The sequence below is a fragment of the Mauremys mutica genome, chromosome 4, assembly GCF_020497125.1.
Source record: "Mauremys mutica isolate MM-2020 ecotype Southern chromosome 4, ASM2049712v1, whole genome shotgun sequence".
NCBI classification, from domain to species: domain Eukaryota; kingdom Metazoa; phylum Chordata; order Testudines; family Geoemydidae; genus Mauremys; species Mauremys mutica.
In genome coordinates, this window is record NC_059075.1 from 136406107 (window position 1) to 136428758 (window position 22652).

At 48.1% G+C, this 22652-nt stretch overlaps 1 protein-coding gene across 1 annotated transcript; it reads left to right on the top strand.

Moving 5' to 3' along the window:
- Positions 1–17505: 17505 nt before the first annotated feature.
- Positions 17506–22033, top strand: BTG2 (BTG anti-proliferation factor 2). The gene is made up of 2 exons (XM_045015015.1): positions 17506–17770; positions 19526–22033. Exons 1-2 carry the CDS (start codon positions 17614–17616, stop codon positions 19864–19866), a joined length of 498 nt encoding a protein of 165 aa, XP_044870950.1. The 5' UTR covers positions 17506–17613; the 3' UTR covers positions 19867–22033.
- The last annotated feature ends 619 nt before the right edge of the window (positions 22034–22652 follow it).

Below are 22652 nucleotides of genomic sequence, written 5' to 3' on the forward strand. Positions count from 1 at the left end.
GAATAGGTCGGAGTTGGAGAGGTTTATTTTAAAATGTAATCTCTGGCCCCATAGGTTCTACCCTGCATTCAGTTTTGATCATCTAAGCCAAACTCTCACGGATAATTTTCCTGCTATGTATTAAACCTACAGAAATAGCAGACAAATTGTACAAGCACCTAATTACACATAACTGGGGAGGTGAGTCTGCAGAGAAACATGTGCACGACCCTGCATAGGAAACTCCCCCACAGGAGATAACTAACAAAGCAGTCCTCTACCTTTCACTTCCATTTCAGCCTCTGAACTACAGGGACGTGGGATGAAAACCCCCACCTCATGCTCTGTGCGCACACTTTTTGGATCAGCTGGAGGCTGCTGTGGGGGATGTGATCAGCATGCCGGGTCACTAGGGACACTCTTGCAGCTGTGTTCTCAGTCTCTACCTCTGCTGACCAGCTACGTAGTTCAAAACGTCGCAGTGTTCATAGATCTCAGAGCACTTTACCCAAAGAAAGCCACTATCATTACTGCTGTTTTATCAGGAGAAACTGAGGCATCAATAGAGGACATGACTTGCTTGTGGTCAGACACAGGTAGACAGCAGAATCAGGAACAGAATCTAGGTTTCATGAATGCAGTTTAATGCCCTACCCACTGGACTGCTCCACTTGGTCTTGTAACCTAGGAGACAGTTGCCTAAGAGCTGGCCTGCACTGTTTGGTACCCACCATCTTCCACTCAGCTACGCCTACTCTTCCAGTGGTGGGTAGGCTAGTCCAAATGCTAGGCCTGTGATGCCTTGGCCCCAAATGTGACTCAGAGAAGGGGACACAGAGTGATAGCAACACAAACCTGAAGTATCTGAACAGACAAGCAAACAACAGCATGCTTCCTTCCTGTGTGAAATACATCCTCTGCTATAATCTTAGGGTGCAGGCTCGCACAACTAGTTGGCAGATGTCAACCCCCTCAAAAGGTCTGAGCAAAGAAAGAATCTGCCCTGAGGGTCAATGGGCTTAGACCATGCTAGGCCCATGTCACTAGAATGGCTGAGCAATTAGCTGCACTGTCCCTGTAAAATTTAAGGCTGCTCAAACAGCACCGATGCATTTCTCTAGCGGGTGCTGCGACATTAGCAATAAGGGATGCGTCAGGGCAGCAGGCAGAGTTGTAGGAAAGATCTTAAGTATGCTGAGAGGCCAGCGTTACATGCTGTGGCTGTAGTTTGCGATGTAGCAGCCTGGCCCCAGCTTGCATTCCTGAGCCCCGGGTCACACCAAGCTGGGGAAGGATGAGCTAATGGTTAGAGCACCAGCCTGAGCTCTGAGACACCCAGAGTTCAATTGCTGCTGTTCCCCAATCACCCTGTGTGACCCATGGGCAAGTCCCTCGATCTGTCTGTACTCAGTTCCCCATCAGTGCAACGGGGAGAATAGCTTGGCCCTGCTTCCCAGGGGTGATGTGAGGATACATTGTAGATGGTGATGTGCTCAGATGCTGTGGTGATGGGGCTCATAAAAGTACCTAAGATCGATCCCTCCAGAAACCCAGCCCCTGTGGTTCTGGTTCTCATCATACGGGTGCAATTCACTTGTTTTCCCACTCTCATCAGGTCTCATTCAGCAAGGCCAGGTGGCGTGCCCTGGGCAAATCACTCCTTGGTCAAGTGGGCTCAAAAGAATGCAAATGTGCCTGGTTCCCAGTCCTGGGTGCAAAATCAGGGCAGGGCTGGCGGTGCCTGGAAACAGGGTGGGTTCTAGTTCAGCACAGGAGGTCTCTCTGTCTGTGCCCCAGCATCTCGATTTCCCTCCTGAGGCCACCACTGATGTCTCAGATTCGGCAGTCTGGACTAGCCTTTCCCAGCTGCGATGAGGGCTTCCTGACAAAGCAGCTGAGCGGTAACAGCCTCCGAGCAGCCTCAGCCAAGACTCGTCACAGGAAGGGGAAAGTTTCTCCAAAACATCCGTTCTTTTATAAAGAGAAAGTGCAGCAGAGCCAGTGGCTGCCAAAGGCTTTTGGACCACGCCTGGCTCTTTCCAGATTCCTGCCTCGGAATTTAAGAGCGTGTTCCTCGCATTCCTCCGGAACAGTCACGTCCAGCCTGGGGAACATGAGTCAGGGGGAAGCTTGTCAGGAACAACACAAATGTCACCGCATCCAAACAAACGCAAAGGAGCCACATACCCAGATGCAACCAGCTCTTGGGAGCTGTTGTATCGATTGTAACAACCTCCCTCCCAGCTGCTGTTACCTGCTCCACATCATCTTAGTGCTGCCTTTGCCTTCAGCCCAGATAGGGTTCCTCCTGCACCTCAGAAAGAAACGCACCCCTAATCTGGGTTCCTTAGCTCTCTCCCCAGAGCTCATGAGCCAGGGTAGTGTTCGTTGTCTGCTCACCAGTAGTGGCATGTTTCAAAGAGTTTAAGGCCAGAAAGGACCACCAGATCATCTAGTCCGACCTGTATATCACGGGCCCTAAACACAACCCAGCCACCTCCACACTATGCCCAGCAACCAGGATTAGAGCGAAATATTGCAGCTCAGAAGGTTTTGCGCACCCCTTATTGTCACAGGGGCAAATCTTTCTGTGTGGGGCGGGGTGGTGGAAATCATCAGTGCCATTACTGCTGGGTGGAGTGCTGGTGGGGATGTAATTGGACTCTAAGGGGTATGCATGGAACTGCAGGTTGGCAAGCAGTGCATTGACTTCTACCCAGGCTTGCAGTGGGGGTGCTGAGCTGCACCCCTTTTACTCCTGTCCGCACTTCTCACTGCCCCCTAGAGCTGGGGCCGGGACAAGGGCCGTGGCTCTGGGAAGGGGGGATGTGGACAGGGGTAAGGCGGTCGAGGCTGAGGCCACAGCTAGGGGCAGGTTCGGAGCCCCGGGTGTGGGGCCAGCAGCTGGGACCCCGTATGTGGGGCTGGCGGCAGAGCCCTTGGGCCAGGGCTGGTGGCCCAGCAGAACTCCAGGGCTAGCGACCGGGTGGGACCCCAGGGACGGCAGCAGAGCTCCTGGGACCAGCGGCCAAGCGGGACCCCAGGCCTGTGGCTGAGCAGGACCTGGGGCCACCAGCAGAGCCCCTGGGCAGCAGCGGGGCTGGCGGCTGGGACCCTTGGTGGCAGGGGCACAGGGCCGGCGGCCAGGACACTGGGCACAAAACCTGGGGGTGCTGCAGGACCCCCCTACTTCCCATGCCTATGTGGGCTTGGGAGCTTTGCGGATGACACTGAGGGCCTGGCAGGTAGCATCAGATACACACAGCTGTACAACGTGAAGACAACTTTTATATTCATCACTTGAGCTCTGCACTGGGAGGGCATTCACGGTTGTTGAGGAAGACCTGTGGGGGTGGGGAGGAAAAGAGGGTTTAGACACATGCCAAGTTGTTCCCTTTCTTCCCCTGCAAGACTCGAAACTATCTGGAGAATTCTGGGTTCTGTATTTTTCAGGGAGTTCATGTTCCCTCAAATCAATTCCCCACTAACATAAACTAAACTGACCGTGTTAGTAAGGAAGCCTCTCAAACAGATTTCTTCAGCTGGAGGATGAGGCTTTGATCCTGCTGTCCTTACTCATGTGAGCCATCTCTGCCCTCACAAGTAATTCTATCCACTCCTTCAAAGTGTTGCAGAATTGGGCCCTGAGATATAGCAAACAAATCAAATGCCTTCCTCAAACATTCCTGGGCGAGCTGTGTCCATTTTAACCTAGTGGTGCTCTCCTAGGAGGTACAAATTTTCTCTGTTCAGAGGGGAGAAGTTTAACCCCTTCTCTGGCAAAGTATCATCTGTTTATGGGAACATATTGTCCCGCAGCAAGCTCCAGGGGAGTGGGGGTAGGGATGAAACACAGGGAAAGGTCTGGAGCAGGCTGTTCTGCTCCTGTGTATGATCCCGCAGCTGGCAGGGCAAGCCGTGTTTAACTTGAACATGTTTCACTTCCAGACTTGCCCTTTCCCTGATCACTCCTGTAACAAGCTCCTGGGCTTCAGTAGAGTGAGACTGGAGCAACGTGCAGAATTGAGCAATAGAACAAGTCCTTGGAGATGTCCCAAGGTTTTGAAAATTGAAAATGGTTCAAAGTTCCCCCTCTCTCCCCTCCCACCTCCACCCCGCCCCGCACACACTCTGAGATGACAGGCTAAACACCCTTCTCACTCCACTTCTAATATGGCTAATATAATGCCCTCAGAAACAACACTGATGTACTAGCTCGTGCTGAAATGCACGTTCAGTCCTTAATGATGAAGCTGGTTTGAGGTGCTTTGTTAGTAATAGTAAACTGAAAGCCTGGATCCAAACTCTGTGCAGACTCAGAATCCAAATCCAGACGTTTTCGCCAGTAGCCCCTACCTTTACAGTGAGCCAATCACAGCCCATGTTCCAAACACGCTGCACTCGGGGATGAATTCCGAATCCACAGCTGTATGTTTTTTTCACCCTGGCCCGTCTCTGATTTATACAGAGCCCCAACTGTTTGTGGGGCTTTGCAATGGGTAGAATCTGCTAAAAGTGGACAAAACCCACCATTGCTTTCCCTCCAAGAGCTTCCAATCCAACAGTGCAAATGGCGTCAGTGAGGAAAACAAGGGGGATGTGTCACACGCTATGGCTACTAGGTTAAGAATTCTGTTCTTCCCCACCGCTGGGTTGCTGTGGGTCAGCCCACACAAGCCATTTTGCTAATAGAGCAGTTGCTGCTAAAGGGGTTTAGTCTGATTGATCCCCCAGGCCTGCCTGCGTCCCTCCTGTCAGGCTAATAAAACACAAATTCTGTGTTTGCTGCTGCCTTCCAGCTGTATTTTTGTGTTCGCTATTAGTGAGGTGGGAGCTAATGCAGAGTATTGGCCCAACTGAAGTTCACGTACAATAGAAGGTGCCGATTGCAGGGCAGGAGGAATCCAAGCAGCAACCCTTGCCCCGCCCTCCTCGCCCAGGTGCAAAGAATTCCAGGGCAGTGCCCAGCATGGCGAGGAGCACTTGGGAATAGTCTCAGGGCCTCTTTCCAAGTCCCCCCACCCCCTCCGGTACTAGAAGAATCTCTTTCTAAATTTGGGATTAACCCTCTGGTCACACCCAGGTTTGAATGCCAGAGTGTTGCTCCGTCTGTGCGGTGATTCACACTCCACAGGGTGTTGGGAGGTTCATCCTGCACTCTCAGTGGTGAGGGGCAGGGCCCGTCTGATCTTGGGGCTCTCGTCTCCTCTCCCTGACGTCTGTCCATCTGTCACAGTGGTCTCTGATCTAGAGGTAGATTCTTCCCCTACACATACACTGCTCCAGCAGCGTATAGGGATCAAGTAAAGCCCCCAAAACAGGTGGGGGAAGACCTCTGACAGCATAGGAACAGCATAGCAGCCATTGCATCCATCGCAAGCCCTGACATCAGGGGCAGGACAAGATGGGGATGGGTTAGGGGAGGAGACCCACAGCACATGGTGCTATTAGGATTCTGGCCTGGGCCAAGCTGTCATAAGTTAAATCAGTCGTGGGTGGTTTCAAGCCCTGGAGCAGCCCAGAACTTGGAGGGTTTAAGGCCACTTCTGCTCTCATCTTCCCTGGGTTGCCCCTTGTGCACTGAATCTCCTGGAGGTGCAGCACAGATTCGGACTCTACAGCAGCTGATCCCACGATCCTGCATTAAATATCCCACTTGCCCTGTTTTCCATGCATGGCGTCCCCTCCCCGTAGGTATCAGATTTCATACAGCTCCAAGAGCCAAGTCCCCTAGAATCCAATATGAAGAGCTCTACCCGCTGGCTCTTTGGGTGTCCAGGGTCTCAGTGGCCCCTATGGATTGTTCTGTATCTTCTACTCTAAGGCCTTGTCTACACTACAGGACTATTTCGAATCTACTTAATTCGAATTTGTGGATTCGACCTTATGAAGTCGAATTTGTGTATCCATACTAAATACACTAATTCGAACTTCTGAGTCCACATTAACGGGGCCGGCGTCGACTTTCGAAGCGGTGCACTGTGGGAAGCTATCCCACAGTTCCCGCAGTCCCCGCTGCCCATTGGAATGCTGGGTAGAGCCCCCAATGCCTGCTGGGGGAAAAAATGTGTCGAGGGTGGTTTTGGGTAACTGTCGTCATTGAACCGTCAATCACGCCCTCACTCCCTCCCTCCCTGAAAGCGCCTGCGGGCAATCTGTTCGTGCACTTTTCTGGTCAGTGACAGCGTGGACGCCACAGCACTGCAAGCATGGAGCCCGCTGCGATCCTCGCCGTTTTCTCCTCCTCGCACTTTATCGTCCACCTCTTCCACATTCAGCTGCTGAGAAATTGGGCTACTTTTCAATGGTTCTGCAAGCACTGGGGGACCATAGGGGACGTTTTACCAACATGAACGTCGTATGGCCGGGCAAGGTTCCTGATGCGTGTGTTCTCAGGAACTGTGGGCTGCTCAGACGCCTGCTGGAAGGTAGTTTCTTCCTGTACCACGAAATAACTGTTGTGGATGTGCATTTGCCTATAGTGATCCTCGGTGACCCAGCCTGCCCGCTAATGCACTTGCTCATGAAGCCCTATACAGGCGCCTGGGACAGCGACAAGGAACTCTTTAAATACCAGCGAGCAGCGTGACCTGTGACTGTTCAGTTTCTTTACAGAGAAGCTGAACCTGCCCCTGTTTCTTTACCCAGTTACTGTTGACTCTCCTCTTCGGTTAAATACCCCGTTCTCCCCGTTTCCTCCACTTCCAAGACACGTGTAAAAATAAAATACATGTCACACTGTTACTGAGGAGAGGTTTCTTTATTCATGACTTTTCGTTAAAGGGTCGAAACTGGAACGCAGACTGCGGTGGGTAGGGTGTGCGCTGATGTAAAGACCGCCTCTAAACTCAAGGAATGACAGGCTCCTGCTCCTACAGCGGTCCGCATTGCCGGACTGCTTGTTTCAACGGAGCCTGCCATCCCTCCTTTTTGGGATTCTGTGTGCGGGGGGCTATGTGGCCTTGTGGCGGAGGAGGACGGATACAGATTCCTCTGCTGCGTGACTCAGCGGTCCACGACAAGGACCGCTGTATAAGATCTGTACCTGCCCTCCCCCGCTAAAAAGTCACATCCCCACCGCCCACACAGAACCTGGAAACCACCTCCCATACCGACCACGGTGCCTGCTGACTGCACTGTGTGTGTTACCCGCTGCTGATCCGGCCCCCGTGTCTGTACCCTGCGAAAGGTGCCTGTCCTATGCAATTAGCAACGCACTTCCCCACGCACCCCATTCAAACACAGTCTTCAGTGAAGAAACATGACGGAAACAGTACTTAACAGCAAAGTATTTTTATTACTTAAGTACACAGTTATGGGATGGGACTGGGATTGGGACTTGTTTGAGTCCGGAAGGGAAGGACTTATGCAAACGTAGGGTATGAGAGCTTTTGGTTACTTGAGCACTCTGCTGGGGTGCAGTGACAGTATTCACGGCCCAGGGCGGGCATCCTCCTGGTTATTTGAGGTGAGGGGGGAATGTGACTTTGTGGCGGGGGAGGGCAGTTGCAGAGATACTGCCGGGGGCTCTGTCCTGCAGCGGTCCTGCAGAACATACACAAGTCGCCGGAGCGTGTCCGTTTGCTCCCTCAGTAGTACAAGCATTGCTTGAGTCGCCTGCTTGTGTTCCTCACGCCACCTCTCCTCCAATTCGTTGTGTGAGCGCTGGTACAGAGAGACTTTCTCCCTCCACTGCCTCTGCTGGTCCGCCTCGGCTAGGTAGCAGCCCACACATTCATCGAAAATCATGTCCCTTGTCTTTTTCTTTCGCCGCCTAATCTTCGCCAGCCTCTGCGAGGTGGATGCTGTGGCAGGTCTGGAGACAGTGGAAGCTGTGAGATGGGAAACAGTTAGTTAATTCCTTGCAATGATACTTTTTTGCGAACAATTAACTGAGTCTAGGCTGTCTCTGTGAATTTTTTGTTGAGACCCCTGTGCCTGCTGTTGCACAAATCATTTGCGCGGTGGATTCTGGGTAAATGTCGCCAGTCATTCCTTCCTCCGGGAAAGCAATGGCAGACAATCATTTCGAGCACGTTTTCCATGAAATGCCCTGGCACACGCCATAGCGTGGCAACAATGGACCCTATTTTGCCTTTTGTATATGTCACCGTATGTGTACTGGATGCCGCTGACAGAGGCGGACCAGCAGCGCTACACAGCAGCATGCTTATGCTTTTGCATGACAGCAGCGATGGTTACCAGGCATACTGCACCGTCTACCATACCATGAACTGGTAAGAAGACGGTAATAAGATGGTCATGGTTACCTGTCCTTTTGCACTGCGCCATTTGGTGCTGTCATAAGTGCCCCTGGTCGATCAGCCAGGGGCGCAAAAGCAAAATTTGGGAATGACTCCCCGAGTCAATCCCTCCTTTTTGGGTATCTAAAAATAGAATCAGTCCTGCCTAGATTATGGGCAAGTGTACTAGAGAACCACTGTATCATACAACCAGAGACCACAGCTGCTCTCTGTCCAATCCTGCATAAATTTTGAGCTGAACGCTATTCACAGGGTGTGCTCCTGAAACAACCCCAGCTGTTCATTCCGTTCTTCCCCCAGCCTTCCTGGGTTCCAATACCATTGTCCCCCCACTTGTGTGATGAAGTAATATAGAATGCATGAATAAGACACAGGTAGTCGTTTGTGAGAAATGAGTGGAAGGAAGCCTCCAGCTGCAATGATAGTCCAGAGATGACATTAAGGGGTGTGGAGGAGGGAGCCACTCATCCCTCTGCTAGTCCAGGGGCAATTGAATCTTTTCTTTACAATGAAGGGTGGGGGCTGATGGAGCTCAGCCCCCTGTTGCAATGATGAGGACGGTTACCAGCCATACTGCACCATCTACCATGAAAAATTAGCAACAGGCGGTCTTGACCGACCTGTTCCAAGCAAGTTGGTACGGTCGTTATGGTTACCAGTCCTTTTGCACTGCCCCATGTGCCAATAGGCTGATGATGAGGATGGATTTCCATCTTATTGTACCATCAGCCATCCATAGCGTGGGGGGAGCAAGGATGTTGGTGTTGAGTGCTGCACCATCGCGTCTATCTGCAGCATTCAGTACAGATACGGTGACATGTAAAAGAGTCAACAGAGGATTGTTTTCCCTTTAACTTCTGGGGGTCGGGGGGCTGCGTAAATTGCCGAGCTATGCCCCGACCCACCGCGGACACTGTGTTTGACCCTAGAAGCATTTGGAGATCAGCCAAGAATGCAAATGCTTTTCGGAGACAGCAGGAACTGTGGGATACCTTGCGTCCTCATTCCCCCCTCCCTCCATGAGCGTCCATTTGATTCTTTGGCTTTCCGTTACGCTCGTCACGCAGCTGCGTGCTGAGTCTGTGCTATGCCGTCTGTCCGTTTATTTATTAAAAATACTTTGGACCAGGCGTAACGTAACATTTCTTCCCCTACTTAGATGCAGGAGTCTCCGAGCGAGATCACCGTGAGGACGGGCACTGAAGGAGATAGAGAGCGCATGCTGCGTGAAATCTAGCACGAACCACGGACCTATGCAGCCGTGCTCTGGGAGGCAGTGCTCCCTGAATACCGCATGAAAGCCTCGCGCGGAAAAGTGTGCTACCACGGAGCACCCAATAAGGCAGCTCTCCCCAGGAACCTCCTGCTGATGCTTATCGATTAACGGCAGGAGAGCTTCGTGGCATTCTCCCAGGAGGATTTCTGTTCTATCACCATATATACAGAGACCTCCTTTTCACACACTTCAGATTCCTGTTATATTAAGAATAAAAGTTAACATGGTTAAAGCACTTACCGACAGATCCTACCCCTGATTCAGGATCCGGGTTCCTGGCCGGGGAGGGTTGGTAGGGGATCTCCGTGACGGTGATGAATAGATCCTGGCTGTCGGGGAAACCAGCGTTGTAAGCGCTATCGCCTGCCTCGTCCTCCACAAACCCTTCCTCATCTTCCCCGTCCGTGAACATCGTCGAGGAACTGTCCGTCGACACTGTCCCATCATCAGAGTCCATGGTCACTGGTGGGGCAGTGGTGGCAGGCTCCGTAGCGTCCGTTGGCCGCTTTGATTTTTTGGTAGGCTTGTCTGGGGTCCTTGATTTTCACGCGGCGCTGCGTTGCATGACGGCTGTATCCTCTGTCTGGATCATGGCTTTGGAGACCTTCTCGTAGGTCTTTGCATTCCGTTTGTTGGAGCGCAGCTCCGAAAGCACAGACTCCTCGCCCCACACACCGATCAGATCGAAGAGTTCCCGGTCAGTCTATGCCGGGTCCCTCTTTCTATTCAGAGATTACATGAACTCCTCTGCTGGAGAGCTCTGCATTGCTGCCGGTGCTGCGGAGCTCGCCCCGATGTGCAACCAGAACGTCAGATTCAAACCGCCCAGACAGGAAAAGGAATTCAAATTTTCGCGGGTCATTTCCTGTGTGGCTGGGCAGAGAATCCAAGCTCGGGCTGCTGTCCAGAGCGTCAACAGAGTGGTGCACTGTGGGATAGCTCCCGGAGCTACTACGTTCGATTTCCATCCACACCTAGCCTAATTCGAACTAGCCATGTCGAATTTAGCGTTACTCCACCTGCCGGGGTGGAGTACCAAATTCGAACTAAAGAGCCCTCTAGTTCGAATTAAATGGCTTCCTGGTGTGGACGGTTGAGCGGTTAGTTCGAATTAACGCTGCTAAATTCGAATTAAAGTCCTAGTGTAGACCAGGCCTAAGCAATTCATTGCAGGCCTTAAAGACAGACGGCATAAAAATGTGTCCCGCTCAGGAGCCTCCCTATTCCAATCAGGGTGTTGGGCAGTTCTGAGCTGGTTGGTAAATTCGCTCAACTGCGCTACAGTGACTCCTTCTATTCTATTCTTCACTGACAATTGAATTGCCATGGTGCTGAGCGACGTTATTCCACATTAATACTCTGAATCCTGCAGCAATGTTTATTGCCGGTGTGCTGCTTTGGCAGCTACTCAGTCGTGCTGGTGTCCTCTGGCCACGTTCCAGTTCGGGGGAGGTAGTTACGTTCTAACCACCTACAAATTCCCCTCCTGTAGTTTCAGTTGGAGGCCTTCTTCTTCTTCTTCTTCTTCTTTTTTTCTTAACTTCTCTTTTTCTAAGAAAAGAACAACCTTTAGCTGGCCTGGCTTTGTTTCAGGGAAGTGTGAAATGGTTCCTATATATAGCTTTGGGCCATCCCTTAGAAGGAAAGGTGCTATCAGTCAGTATATAAACAAGAGATGGACCTGAGTGGGGAGATTTGGATTCAGACTCTGAACTCTTGCAAAATTGAAGGGCGTTCTGCTTCAGCCCATTTTAAAGCTGGGTTGAAATAACGGGGCAGTGTTATTCTGTGGATAGGGACCTGTCCTACGAGTCAGGAGATCTAGGTTCTGTTCCTAGCGCTGCTGTGAGACTTTGGACAAGCCACTTCACTGCTGTGTGCCTCAGTTTCCCCTCCCACCCGTTGGCTGTCATTTCTATTAAGACTGTAAACTCTTTAGGACAGGGACTGCCTTTATAGTGCCTAGCACAATGGGACCCTGATCCAGGCACCGCTGTCATACTAATAATGACAAAGTTGGGTACTGGATCCAAATGTCCCTCAATTTTTTGTTGGGGGTGGGTAGGTAGGAGAAATCAGAGCTTGTGCTCTACTTGGAGTTGCCACTAATATTTATTTATTAGGGGACTTTTCTACAGAAAGAGGAAAGGAGCAGGCCAGCTGACGTGGCAAGCCTCAGCGTGATTGTAATACCGTAGAGTTGCCTGGGGGACTGCTGGTCTTCTGCATGTGTCTGTGTTTCGAAACATGCAGTTTATCTTGCTTGCAGGAGGCTGGGACCGTGGGAAGATGTTTTTGAGAGAGAGAGAGATTGATTTGCAGAGATTGTCAAGCATGATGGTGAAGCAGTGTTGAGGGGCATGTCTTGTTGAATTGCTCTCTGCTTCACCTATCTCCCCAGCACTTCCTTTCTCTCTCTGCCCCCTGGACCTCCCTCTGTTCCATCCAGTGCTACATCCAGCTCTCTCCTGCTAATTCTTGCTTGCTCCTCTTCTGTTAGAGAAAGGCCTCAACCAGGACTCTGGATCTGAACACCCCTCATCTCCTGAGTCATTAATCTAGGTCCAGGCTTTGCAGCTAGCTGCTGCCTCTATAATGGGCTGAACTAAAACCCCACATCTGAAAAACTCCAAACTCAGGGATGTTTGGCTCTGGATCCAAATTTTGCTGCTTAGGCTGATCTCTGGTTTGTTTCTGCCCATGCCACCTCCTTGGGTTTTGCTCTGCAATGCGAATCACTGACACAAGCAAGGTGGGGTGGGTGGAGCTGCATTCTATAAAGAGGATGTGGAAAAACTTCAACCAGATGCGAGGAACAGGAAACCAGCTCTGAAATAGATAGTGAGATCACCAGCTCACCTTCTCTGGCAAGATTTCTGCATGGGGGTGTTTCTGCCTGGGCTTGTTCTCCTACTGGCAGTGTCACTCTTTGAACACCCAACTTTTTCTAAGATAAGTTATTGTAAAGAGGTGAGGGAGAGCACCATCAGCACATGGGACCTGATTTTTCACCCACAATTCTTTCTCCCTGAAGTTAGCTGGAGTTGTGGGATGCTCAACATCATTGCAAATCAGGCCAGACGCCTTAAGGAAATTAGAAGAAAATTCATTCAGTTCCCCATCACCGCTACTGTTCCACTGAGTACAGTAAGAAGGTGACGTCAATTGCTTAAAGTATCTCCACACAGACCCTCATTCACGAAAAGTCAGGTATGTTTTACAAAGGGAAAAATTCCTTGTGCTAAGAAAAGTGGAGTTCCGAAGGGCAACCCTGGGAAGTTGCTCCCCTGGGAATGTTGTTTGCACTACAAAAACAACCGTGTCCAAACACGGTTGTGAAATATGGCTGTCACCCAACTGTATATAAATGAATTCCTGCCTGGGTGGTGTAATCATGTTTTAAGGGCCTGTCTATATTCCAAGTCTAACTGTGCAGGTGCTGTGTCTAGAAATACATGTTCTAAAATGTCTTATCCACACCACAAACACTGTGATGTTCCGAAATCATGGCAGCCTAAGTAAACCAACAGCACGAAGGACCAGCTTTTCAGAAAGAGCTTCTATTTAGGCACCAGAGCCAGCAGCTAGATCTTCGGAGGAGCTCAGCACATTGGGCGCATGTTGCGTTCTGAACTCTTGGAAAACGTGGCCACAAGGGTCACAGTGGGAGCTATGGGGGGAGCCCAAGTACTTGAAAATTGGACCCTAGCTGCTAGATAATGATATGCTGTGTGTTCCATCCCCACTATTTTCCTTGTATTTATCACAGTTAGGTGACAGCTATGATGTTTCACAACCATGTGCTTTTAAAAGAGGTTTTATGTTTGCAGCATAGGCTGAATTTTGTTGTGACCTCTGTCTCTGGTGTTCAGAATCTCAACTGGCTCACTACCTACAGCTGTGTTTAAACATAGTGGCCTTGTCCACCTAGGTCCCCTCCCACCCAGAAATTTGCATTGATTTGTCCTTATAGTTGGCAGCCAACAGGTTGCTGCTGGTATTATAACCATCATGGACAGACCAGTTCTGAGCAGGCCTAAACACTAGGGCTTGAAGTGGACCAGATTGTCTGGGGCAGATAAAGATGAGATAAGGTCTGTTTCCAAGCAACGATAATACAGAAGATTATGTACTGATTCAAAGTGACAACATAATACATGGTGGGTTGCTGTCCCTTTAAACAACCATGGAAAAAGTGTATTTGATTTCCTTTACGTGTAGGTGGTCAGCCTGTGTAGGTGCCTTGGCCTGTTGAGGCTGGGCTTTGACTGTGGTTTGAAAACCAATTGTTAATCTTTATTTAAACATGGTTCTGGCAAAACCGGTTTGAAATCTGGTTTGACTGGCTGGGATAAGCAGAGCCACACACTGTCTGAAAACACTAGTCTGAACTTGTTTCCTGCCAGACTGGTTTTAAATCTAGTTTGACTAATTGGTATGTACAAACCCCGTTTTTTAAAACGTATTTATTAAATAACCTAACCCATTTTCCAGCCAAACCCACATCTGAAACTGGTTTAGCTGGAATGGTTTTGAAACCAAATTAAAACTCCTGATTTCAATTATTATTTTAAAATAATGTCATTTTTGCTGCACGTTTGGCAAACATGTAGGACACTGCCCTGAACAGGTTACAATCTAAGGTGAGCATCCTGAAACTGGTTCAGATTGGGGGCTAAACTCCTGTTCCCACACAGATTGGTATCAGTGGGAATTAGCGTTGGTGTTAGGGATCATGTGCCGCTGGAGTATAGGCTCTCCCTATCAATGGAAGGGGTTTCTCTGCTGATTGTAGGTAATTCACCTGCCGGTAGCTAGGTCAACAGAAGAATCCTTCCAGCAACTTAGCGGTGTCTCGACTGGAGAAAAAAGTTGACCTAACAATTGTGTTGAGGGTGCGAAATATTTCACTGCCCTGAGTGATGCAGCTAGAGTGACCTACATTTTAGGTGTTGATCAGGCCTTAGTTAGATAAGGTCAACCCACAAAGTGACACACTGGACAATAGCGTGTGCCTGAGACGGTGCAGGAGTATTGCTAATGAGAGAGGCAGGAAGGTTGCTGGAAGAGATGAGGATTAAGGAGGGATGTGTAGCAGAGAAGGTTTAGCAGGTCTGAACTGAGAAATGGTGTCATCACATAGTTTGGCTAGTTGGTGAGGAAGGGGGAGGACAAAAACCAAAACTTGTCCACCATGATCAGGGAAAGAGTTGTAAGACCACTGTTAGCACCAACTATATCAAAACATACATTTGTCGCTAGCACAGTTCTGATCCCACGATGGGTTGAGTTTTAAGTGCAAGACCTATTGCTCTTCCTATGGTAAAGAGAGACATTGGCCCAACGGAGCCCCGCACTGAAGACAGCTAATGTTCTCACACCATCAAGATAGCTTTCAGTGATTTGAACACCACAAATACTAGAGAAAAGTCCTTATCTAAAATGTGGGTTTTAAATATTTCCTTTCTCCCAGCCTTTGTCTTTTTTTGTCTAGTTAGTTTGTAAACTCTGCAGCAGGAACTGTCTCGCAGGGCTGGTCTACACTAGAAAAGTTACTTTAGTAAAATGATCCCAGTTAGGAATATGATTTTTTTAATCCAATATATTTATACCAGTATAAGCTCTAGTGGGATTGCTGTTATATTGGTATAAAGGTGCCTTATACTGGTATAGTTTATTTTGCTTTCCAAACTGGAATAAATTATAGGCACTTTATATAGGGAGGAGAGAGGACATTGCTGCTTTAACTACACCAATATAGTTAAAGCAGCAAAACTCTCTAGTATAGGTGTGCCCTTACATTGTGTGGGTGTTGGGCTACACAATCACAAAGGGGGTCCCGAACCTGATCCTAGGGGGGGCCTCTAGGCATTGCAGTAATATAAATAACCCCATCCTGCGCTATCCTTACTCCAATCTCACTTGCATCCATGTGCTTCTCTAAGCGTCACTGATTCAGAAAAAATAGTCCTTTAAATGACTTTAATCTCTTGGTTTATTTCAAAGCCTACAAGGACAAATCTGGTTTGTAGCAAGAGATTTGCCTGATTCCTTGTACCCACTGATGAATGCAATGGCAGATGGGTGGGGGAGGGTAGACGCTGCTGTTACTTTGTTCCACCTTCAGGCTAGCTTGACACTCAATTGGGTGAACACTGATAATTTTTACATGCGGATCCCAAAGCTTTCTTAAGCTAGGGCAAGCACCAAACCTGGATTTGTACAAAACTACAGGAGATCAATTTTTTAAAATAAACTTGTTGTAAACAGAAACAAGATTTTAAAACTCCCCCACCCCCCATCCTGATTTGTTGTGTGAATGTTGCTGTTTGCTGTTTAATTACCATAGTGTTACTCTTCAGAAATGGCTGCATTTCAGTGGCAGGCAAAGAATATATCTCCTGATCCTACAGTGGTCTGATTCCACACAAACACACACACATTCTGCAGTGGCAGTGTCATGCAGATCTGATTGCATAGAAAATGTGTTGGTTTATTTACATCAATTTTAACAAGAAAAATATAAAAACACGTTTGAATTGTCCCACCTGGTGTCTCAAATCCTCTCTGCTGAGAATGCCAATATGAAGTGTTAGGGATAATAATGCCTTATGGGATACTTACGCACAAGGAACTTGACTCAATGGAGTATTAACTCTGGAGCCTTTGAAATATCAGTCAATTTGTTAACTCTCCGTGGCCGATCAAAGCAGGCAAGGAAAGAGAGAAGGCCTGAAGTTGTATCAGGTTGGGTTCCTAAAAAAAATGAAACCCCAAATAACTAGTCACAGTTGAAAATGTTGGATTTAATATTATTATTAATGCAAGTTTAGATTCTGGAGCAGTCATTGGGGAAAAGACCAACTCGTCTCATATGCCAGCCCAATCCACCCATAGTGCGTAATACCAGGTACCTCACAGGGATGTCTGAGAAGCTTAGTTGAATGAAGAATATTTGTTAAATGCTCTGAGACTCTCCCAGAAAACGCTGCTTTTGCCCAAGCTGTGTATCACAGCCATCTCTGTAACATCTAAATGCCTTTCCCCCCCTGGAGAGGATTATCATTTATTTAAATGTAAGCAAATACTAAAAAGCACCTCTGTCCATATGCTCCTGGCATCCTTGAAATTAGTTGAAAATTAATAAGCAAAGTTCAAGAGTCCAGTGCAAAATAATCCACTACCAGCAAGTCCAACAACTCAGGAAAAAAAAGCCTAGAGAGTTGCTAGTTCAGAAGACTAGGAGTCAATTCATATAATGGTACCTTGTATAAAGCAGTGATTCTTAACCAGGGGTACATATACCCCTGGGGGAACACAGAGGTCTTCCGGAGGTAAAGCAACTCATCTAGATAGTTGCCTAGTTTTACAACAGGCTACATAAAAAGCCCTACATAAAAAATACAAGCTACACTTTCATACAAACAATGACCGTTTATCCTGTTCTGTATACTAATACACTGAAATGGAAGCACAATATTTATATTCCAGCTGATTTATTTAGTCATTATAGGGTACAAAGAGAACGCTAGCAATGTTGCAGTACTAGTGTGCTGTGGCACTTTTGTTTTATGTCTGGTTTTGAAGTGAGGTGTAACCTGGGGGTACACAAGACAAATCGGACTGCTGAAAGGGGTGCAGTCCTCTGGAAAGGTTGAGAGCTGCTGGTATAAAGGGCTTAATAACAATGCAAAAGCAGCAGGGTGCCGCTGTCGTGCCCAGGCATTCCACGTGCCATTCTTTACCCTCCTCCCGCAGCCCCCCTACCAGGAGAGACCCTAAAAATAGCCCCCCTGGAGCTCCCCCATCCCAGCTGCTATTGTCAGGCTCACACAGAGCCTGACTTTCCCAGCACCCACGTCACTCCTTCCACCCTGCTGAGGTCACACCATATTAGCATAGCAAAGCAGAACCCCAGCCAATCAGAGGCCTGGCAGCTGCTGACGCCTATCGGGGAAGGGGTATAAAGGATCCGGCTTCGCTGCTTCCCCTCCGAGACCAGCGCAGAGCCCGAGAGCGGCCGGGAAATCGCTCCCCCCGCCCCCTTACTACACCAGCGCCTTAAAGGGACCGCGCCGCCCTCTGAGCCTAACCATGAGCCAACGCTGGAGCGGGCTGAGCAGCCGGGCGGACATGGTGCCCGAGATCGCCGCCGCCGTGGGCTTCGTGTCCAGCCTGCTCCGGACCCGGGGCTGCGTCAGCGAGCATCAGCTGCAGGTCTTCAGCGGGGCCCTGCAGGAGGCGCTCACAGGTGAGGCGAGGGGCGGAGGAGATATATGCATGTTGCACCCCTAGAGAGAGTGGGGGGCACCCCATTGGGTGCTTAGGGGTCCCCTCTGTGTGCCCTAGAGAGGGAGCACCCCATTGGGTGCTTAGGGGGTCCCCTCTGTGTGCCCTAGAGAGGGAGCACCCCATTGACTGCTTGGGCTTGCCCTAGAGTGTGTGTGTGTGTGTGTGTGTTTGGGGGGGTCTCGTACCCTAGTGAGGTGGGGGCTTATCCACCATATCCCCACTTGCTCCAACCGTTAGGGCCCCATTCTCCTTGGTTTCAGAGTGGTAGTGGTATTAGTCTGTATCAGCAAAAAGAATGAGGCGTCCTTGTGACACCTTAGAGACTAACAACTTTATTTGAGCATAAGCTTTTGTGGGTGTTCATTCTGTGCCACGTAAGCTTACGATGCTGTAGGAATTGAATGGCCATTTGCTTCTTCACACCCCTCCCTTCCCCCCCCCCCCCCCATTTGCCTGTGTAAAGGTGTAACACAGTACAGGGATCATAGCTGCTACCTCTTTTTGAGAGAAATTAATGAGTGTCCTAAACCAGAATGGTTAAACTCATGTGTTACACAAGTGTCGTCACCTCGGCACAAATACAGCTTTATTAACCCAAAACACAGTCCTTCTTCCCACCAGCTGTGTGTCCCTATAACATAAGAAACTTCTTTGGTTGGTGGGGTGGGGAGCTGCATCCTTGCATCAGGAGAAGGCAGGTCTGGAAGTGGCTCCTTGCTTCGCTGGGACTGGGGTAAGGGGATCGGATGGAAACAGGCTCTTGATCTTTCTGTGCTGCTGGGAGTTGGAGCCCCTTTGTTTCAGCAACTGGTGTCTAGGATCTTTAGTTATATTGGGTTTGCTCTGAAGTCCGCTGTAGTAAACTGAAAGGGCTTTGGATCAGGCCAACTTCGTGGGGAGGGGAGACATTTCCTCTCTTTGCTCTGGGCCATGAGACATTAGGACTCAGCTCTGCTATTTCCAGATGAACATCGATGTGTCTTCAACTTGTTGCTAACCACCCCCTAGAGAAGTTTGTTCCTCTCTAGTCTTTGTTGCACACAGCTGATATTGGATTAGATGATATCTCCTGGAGTAAGACATGTTGGTTTGTGTTTATTATCCTGACATGTGAGCTGGCTTTGGGGTTTACCAAAACTAAATTCACGATGCTACTTGTGGAGGAACTAGGGTGACCAGATGTCCTGATTTTATAGGGACAGTCCTGATATTTGGGGCTTTTTCTTATATAGGTGCTTATTTTGCCTCCACCCCTCCTGATTTTTCACACTTTCAATCTGGTCACCCTAGGAGGAACTAAACATTGCTCATGTTTGGTAATACTACCCCAGCCCTACCAGGCCATGCATATGGACTGGCCTCCAAGGCAGGCAGTTGCTGTACTGCCACACAATCACAAATCAGGAGATGGAAAATATCATCTGGGTCCCGTTTTGTGTAGTCTGTCGTAGTTTCATTCCCTATAGTATTAGAGCAGACTGACAGGATTGGTATAGTTAAGGTTAAAATAAGATCATTCTACTGATGCCTGGAGAATCCTAGCTCCAAATGTAAGAGCAAACAGCTCATGTGTAAACAAGTGAAGTACTTAAGATGGGCCTTCATGTATTTTGGGGAGACTGTTTTATAGGATGGGTGTTCTGCAAGTGCTTGTTATCCAGTTAGCTCCAGCAGGGTGTGCATGTCCACTTAGAAATTTCTTCTCTTCTTACAGAGCATTACAAACATCACTGGTTTCCCGAGAAACCCTTCAAAGGTTCTGGGTATCGCTGCATCCGAATCAATCACAAAATGGACCCCATTATCAGCAAAGCAGCTAGCCAGATCGGACTCAACCTCCAGCAGCTCTATCAGCTTCTGCCCAGTGAGCTCACGCTCTGGGTGGACCCGTATGAGGTGTCTTACCGGATCGGTGAAGATGGCTCCATCTGTGTTTTGTATGAAGCAGCAGCGGCAACACCTGTGAGCTCCTATGGGATGCTCACCTGTAAAAACCAGATGATGTTGGGTCGCACGAGCCCTTCCAAAAACTACATGATGACTGTCTCCAGCTAAATGCTCCTATTCTTACCCTGCTAAGACATGGGCTACTGTATACCTCACTGGAGGATCTATTTTTAAATGAAGAGCTATTTATATTTTTTAAAAAAGCAAGAAAATCCCAAATGAAATTTAAATATCAGACACTGCTCTGTAGTGAAGCAGTGTTAGGTGCCTTTTTTCTTTTTTAAAGCTGTTGCAAGCTTATGAGTTTTTATTATGAAGCCAATATCTACCTAATTAGTGTTGAATGACAATTTGGGTGGGCGGGCTTGCCTGTCTGGGCAGCTTGGGGTGGAGGAGCCGAAGGGGGTGGGGGAAAATACAGCATTTCTAAAGAGTATTTTTAACTATGGAGTAAGCGCTGAGCAACTGTGAATGAAAAGGCTAGAATACCTAGCAGGTGAGGCTTTTAAAGATAGTTGACTGGAGTGTCATGACTCCCCCTGAAAAGTCTATTCTGGCCTTGATTGTTGGTTTTTTTTTTTTTTTTTTTTTTAAATCGCCTACTCCATTACACTGATAAGGGGTTGCAATTTCATCACCTCTCTGCCCCCATTTCCCCCAACAAGCCTGAGCAATTTGTGGCCTAAAGTTTCTGATCCTTAATCAGTTTTGACTGAGCCCAGTGTTCAGGATGTGGCCCTGAAACTGTTTGGTAGTTCCCAACGCACATTTGTAATTCGCCGAAGTGCCAGACCAATGTGAATTGATCTACCTGCCGGGAACACGTCTTTACCAGGACTTTGTCTGTTCACTGCCTTTTTACTGACCAACTGAAGCCCCTGCCAGTGACCCTTTTAAGAGGTGATTTAAAAACACAAGGCACTTAAGACTCTTTATTTTTAATGAAACTTCCTCAGATTAGTTTCAAAGCACATTGGGTTTTTTTGCCTTCCTGTTTTGAACTGGCAAGTGATTTGCATAACTAGAGCTGTTCCTTCCCAGCCTTTTATGACTCAAGTTCTCAGACACTGTGCAATATATTTCCAGATCTTGGGCACTCTGGAGAAGGAAGGGGATTCCTCTTTGCCAGAGTTCTCTTTTTTTTTTTTCCCCCACCCCAATCTTTTAAAAATAAGATAATTGTTTTTGATCGCTTCCCATGTGCAAACTTGGGTTCAGGCTTTTGTAGGGTTTTTACCAGCATTTGAATTCCTGAACTGGAAAACTTCCCTTCATACTGGGCATATCATTTAAAGGGCCCAATGGCCTGTGCTTATCTTCTCCCCCCCCACCCCACACGCACACAGTTTAATCATCACTAAAGAGATCTGACTTGTAAAGCTGAAGTTACATCACACCAGCTGTAACTTCTCCGTCAGCAAAGCAGAAGTTAGAAGGAAGTGCTCTAGAGCCTTTTGTGAGCTGAATTGTGCAATATGTTGTATCGCAATGAAGGGAAATACGTGAAAGCTTCTGTACTGTAAATTTCCCTTCCAAGAAAAGTCTCGGTTCAAAGTGCTGTGTGGGATCCTTCTTTCTTATCTGGTGTCTTGATGAAAACATGAGTGAGAACTACAACGTTCCCAGAACAAACACCATTCGCTTTTCTACACTCTCTCTGTACTTGGAATGTCCCAAATACTGGTACTTGGTTTGTTCATCAATGTGATGTGATGAATGCAGATCTTATCTTTATATGCTCCACTCCCTCCCTCCTACTAAAAATAGTGCTTTTGAAAAAGCCAAATTCCTACACTACCGTTGTTCCAATCATGCCCCTTCTTTTCTATTCCTTTTTTTTAAAGAAAATCCTACCAAATTTCATGCTGTTAACTCCATGCCAGGGATTAGTATTAAGTTTTGTTTGCTTTAAAACCAACCAAATTCAGACAGAATAATTTTTTGTAGCTTGTTACATGTAAAAGCTGTGAATTGAAGCGTGTTCTCTGTTGCCTTCTCAAGCCTGTTGCAGAGCTGAAGAACTGTATCTTAGTGTCTGTTGGGTTTTCTCCTCTTTCACTTTTTGTTTTTTCTTTTTTAAAAACTGAGCTGGACTGTTGAGCAGGACCTGCTTTGTATTTGGTGAAAATGGTAGGAAGTTTGTAAGCTATCTTTTAGGGGAAGGGGGAGGGAATAATACTAATTGTACAGTAGTGTTTTTATATACAAAATGTACAGATACACTGACAAATGTACACTTTTGTTACTTTAATAAAAATGTAGCAATTCAAAAGAACTACGTTGTGCTGAGAAACTCATCTGTGCTGGTGGATTGTTCGCAAAAGGGCATTGTGGTCTCCCTCTAAATATTGAGCTCCAAGGACTGTGTGCACAGACTTAAAATCCACACGTGAAAAAGATCTGGATCAAAAGAGCTTCACACTCAATGATCTTAAAACCAAACAAACCACAAAAATAAATCTCCTAGGAAAAAGGACCAGGCCTGACCCACAGCCTGTTGAAGTCAGTGAAAAGGTATCAGTTAGGTTTAGAATTGGGCACCAGTTCCCATCCAGAGTGTGCTGTGTTGCCAACTGGGTGTCCTTCCATTGCTGGAGGAAAGGGGTCATAAAGAACACGGAGGTGGAATAGCTTCCTGAACTTCTGTCTTGATACTTCCACTGTGGCTAAAAATATGGAATTATAGAATGAGATGAGGTGTCCTCAGGTCTGTCCCCCTGCCACTGTGAAATGTCTAATGATGGCCCTTTGTTAGCACTGTGGTAGAGGATCCCAAACTACATGGTGGCTACAAAACACCTGAGCAATCCCAGTAAACAGTGTTCCATAAACCAGTATCCCTAAAGCTTGCTGTCACCCTTCCAAATGGACAAGCCAGTAGCCACTTTCTGACA

Bases quoted from the DNA above. Each gene is read 5' to 3' on its own strand.
- BTG2 (XM_045015015.1), top strand. From the start codon at position 17,614: ATGAGCCAACGCTGGAGCGGGCTGAGCAGCCGGGCGGACATGGTGCCC. The intron at 17,771-19,525 runs GTGAGGCGAGGG...CTCTTCTTACAG, and splicing joins CCTGCAGGAGGCGCTCACAG to AGCATTACAAACATCACTGG.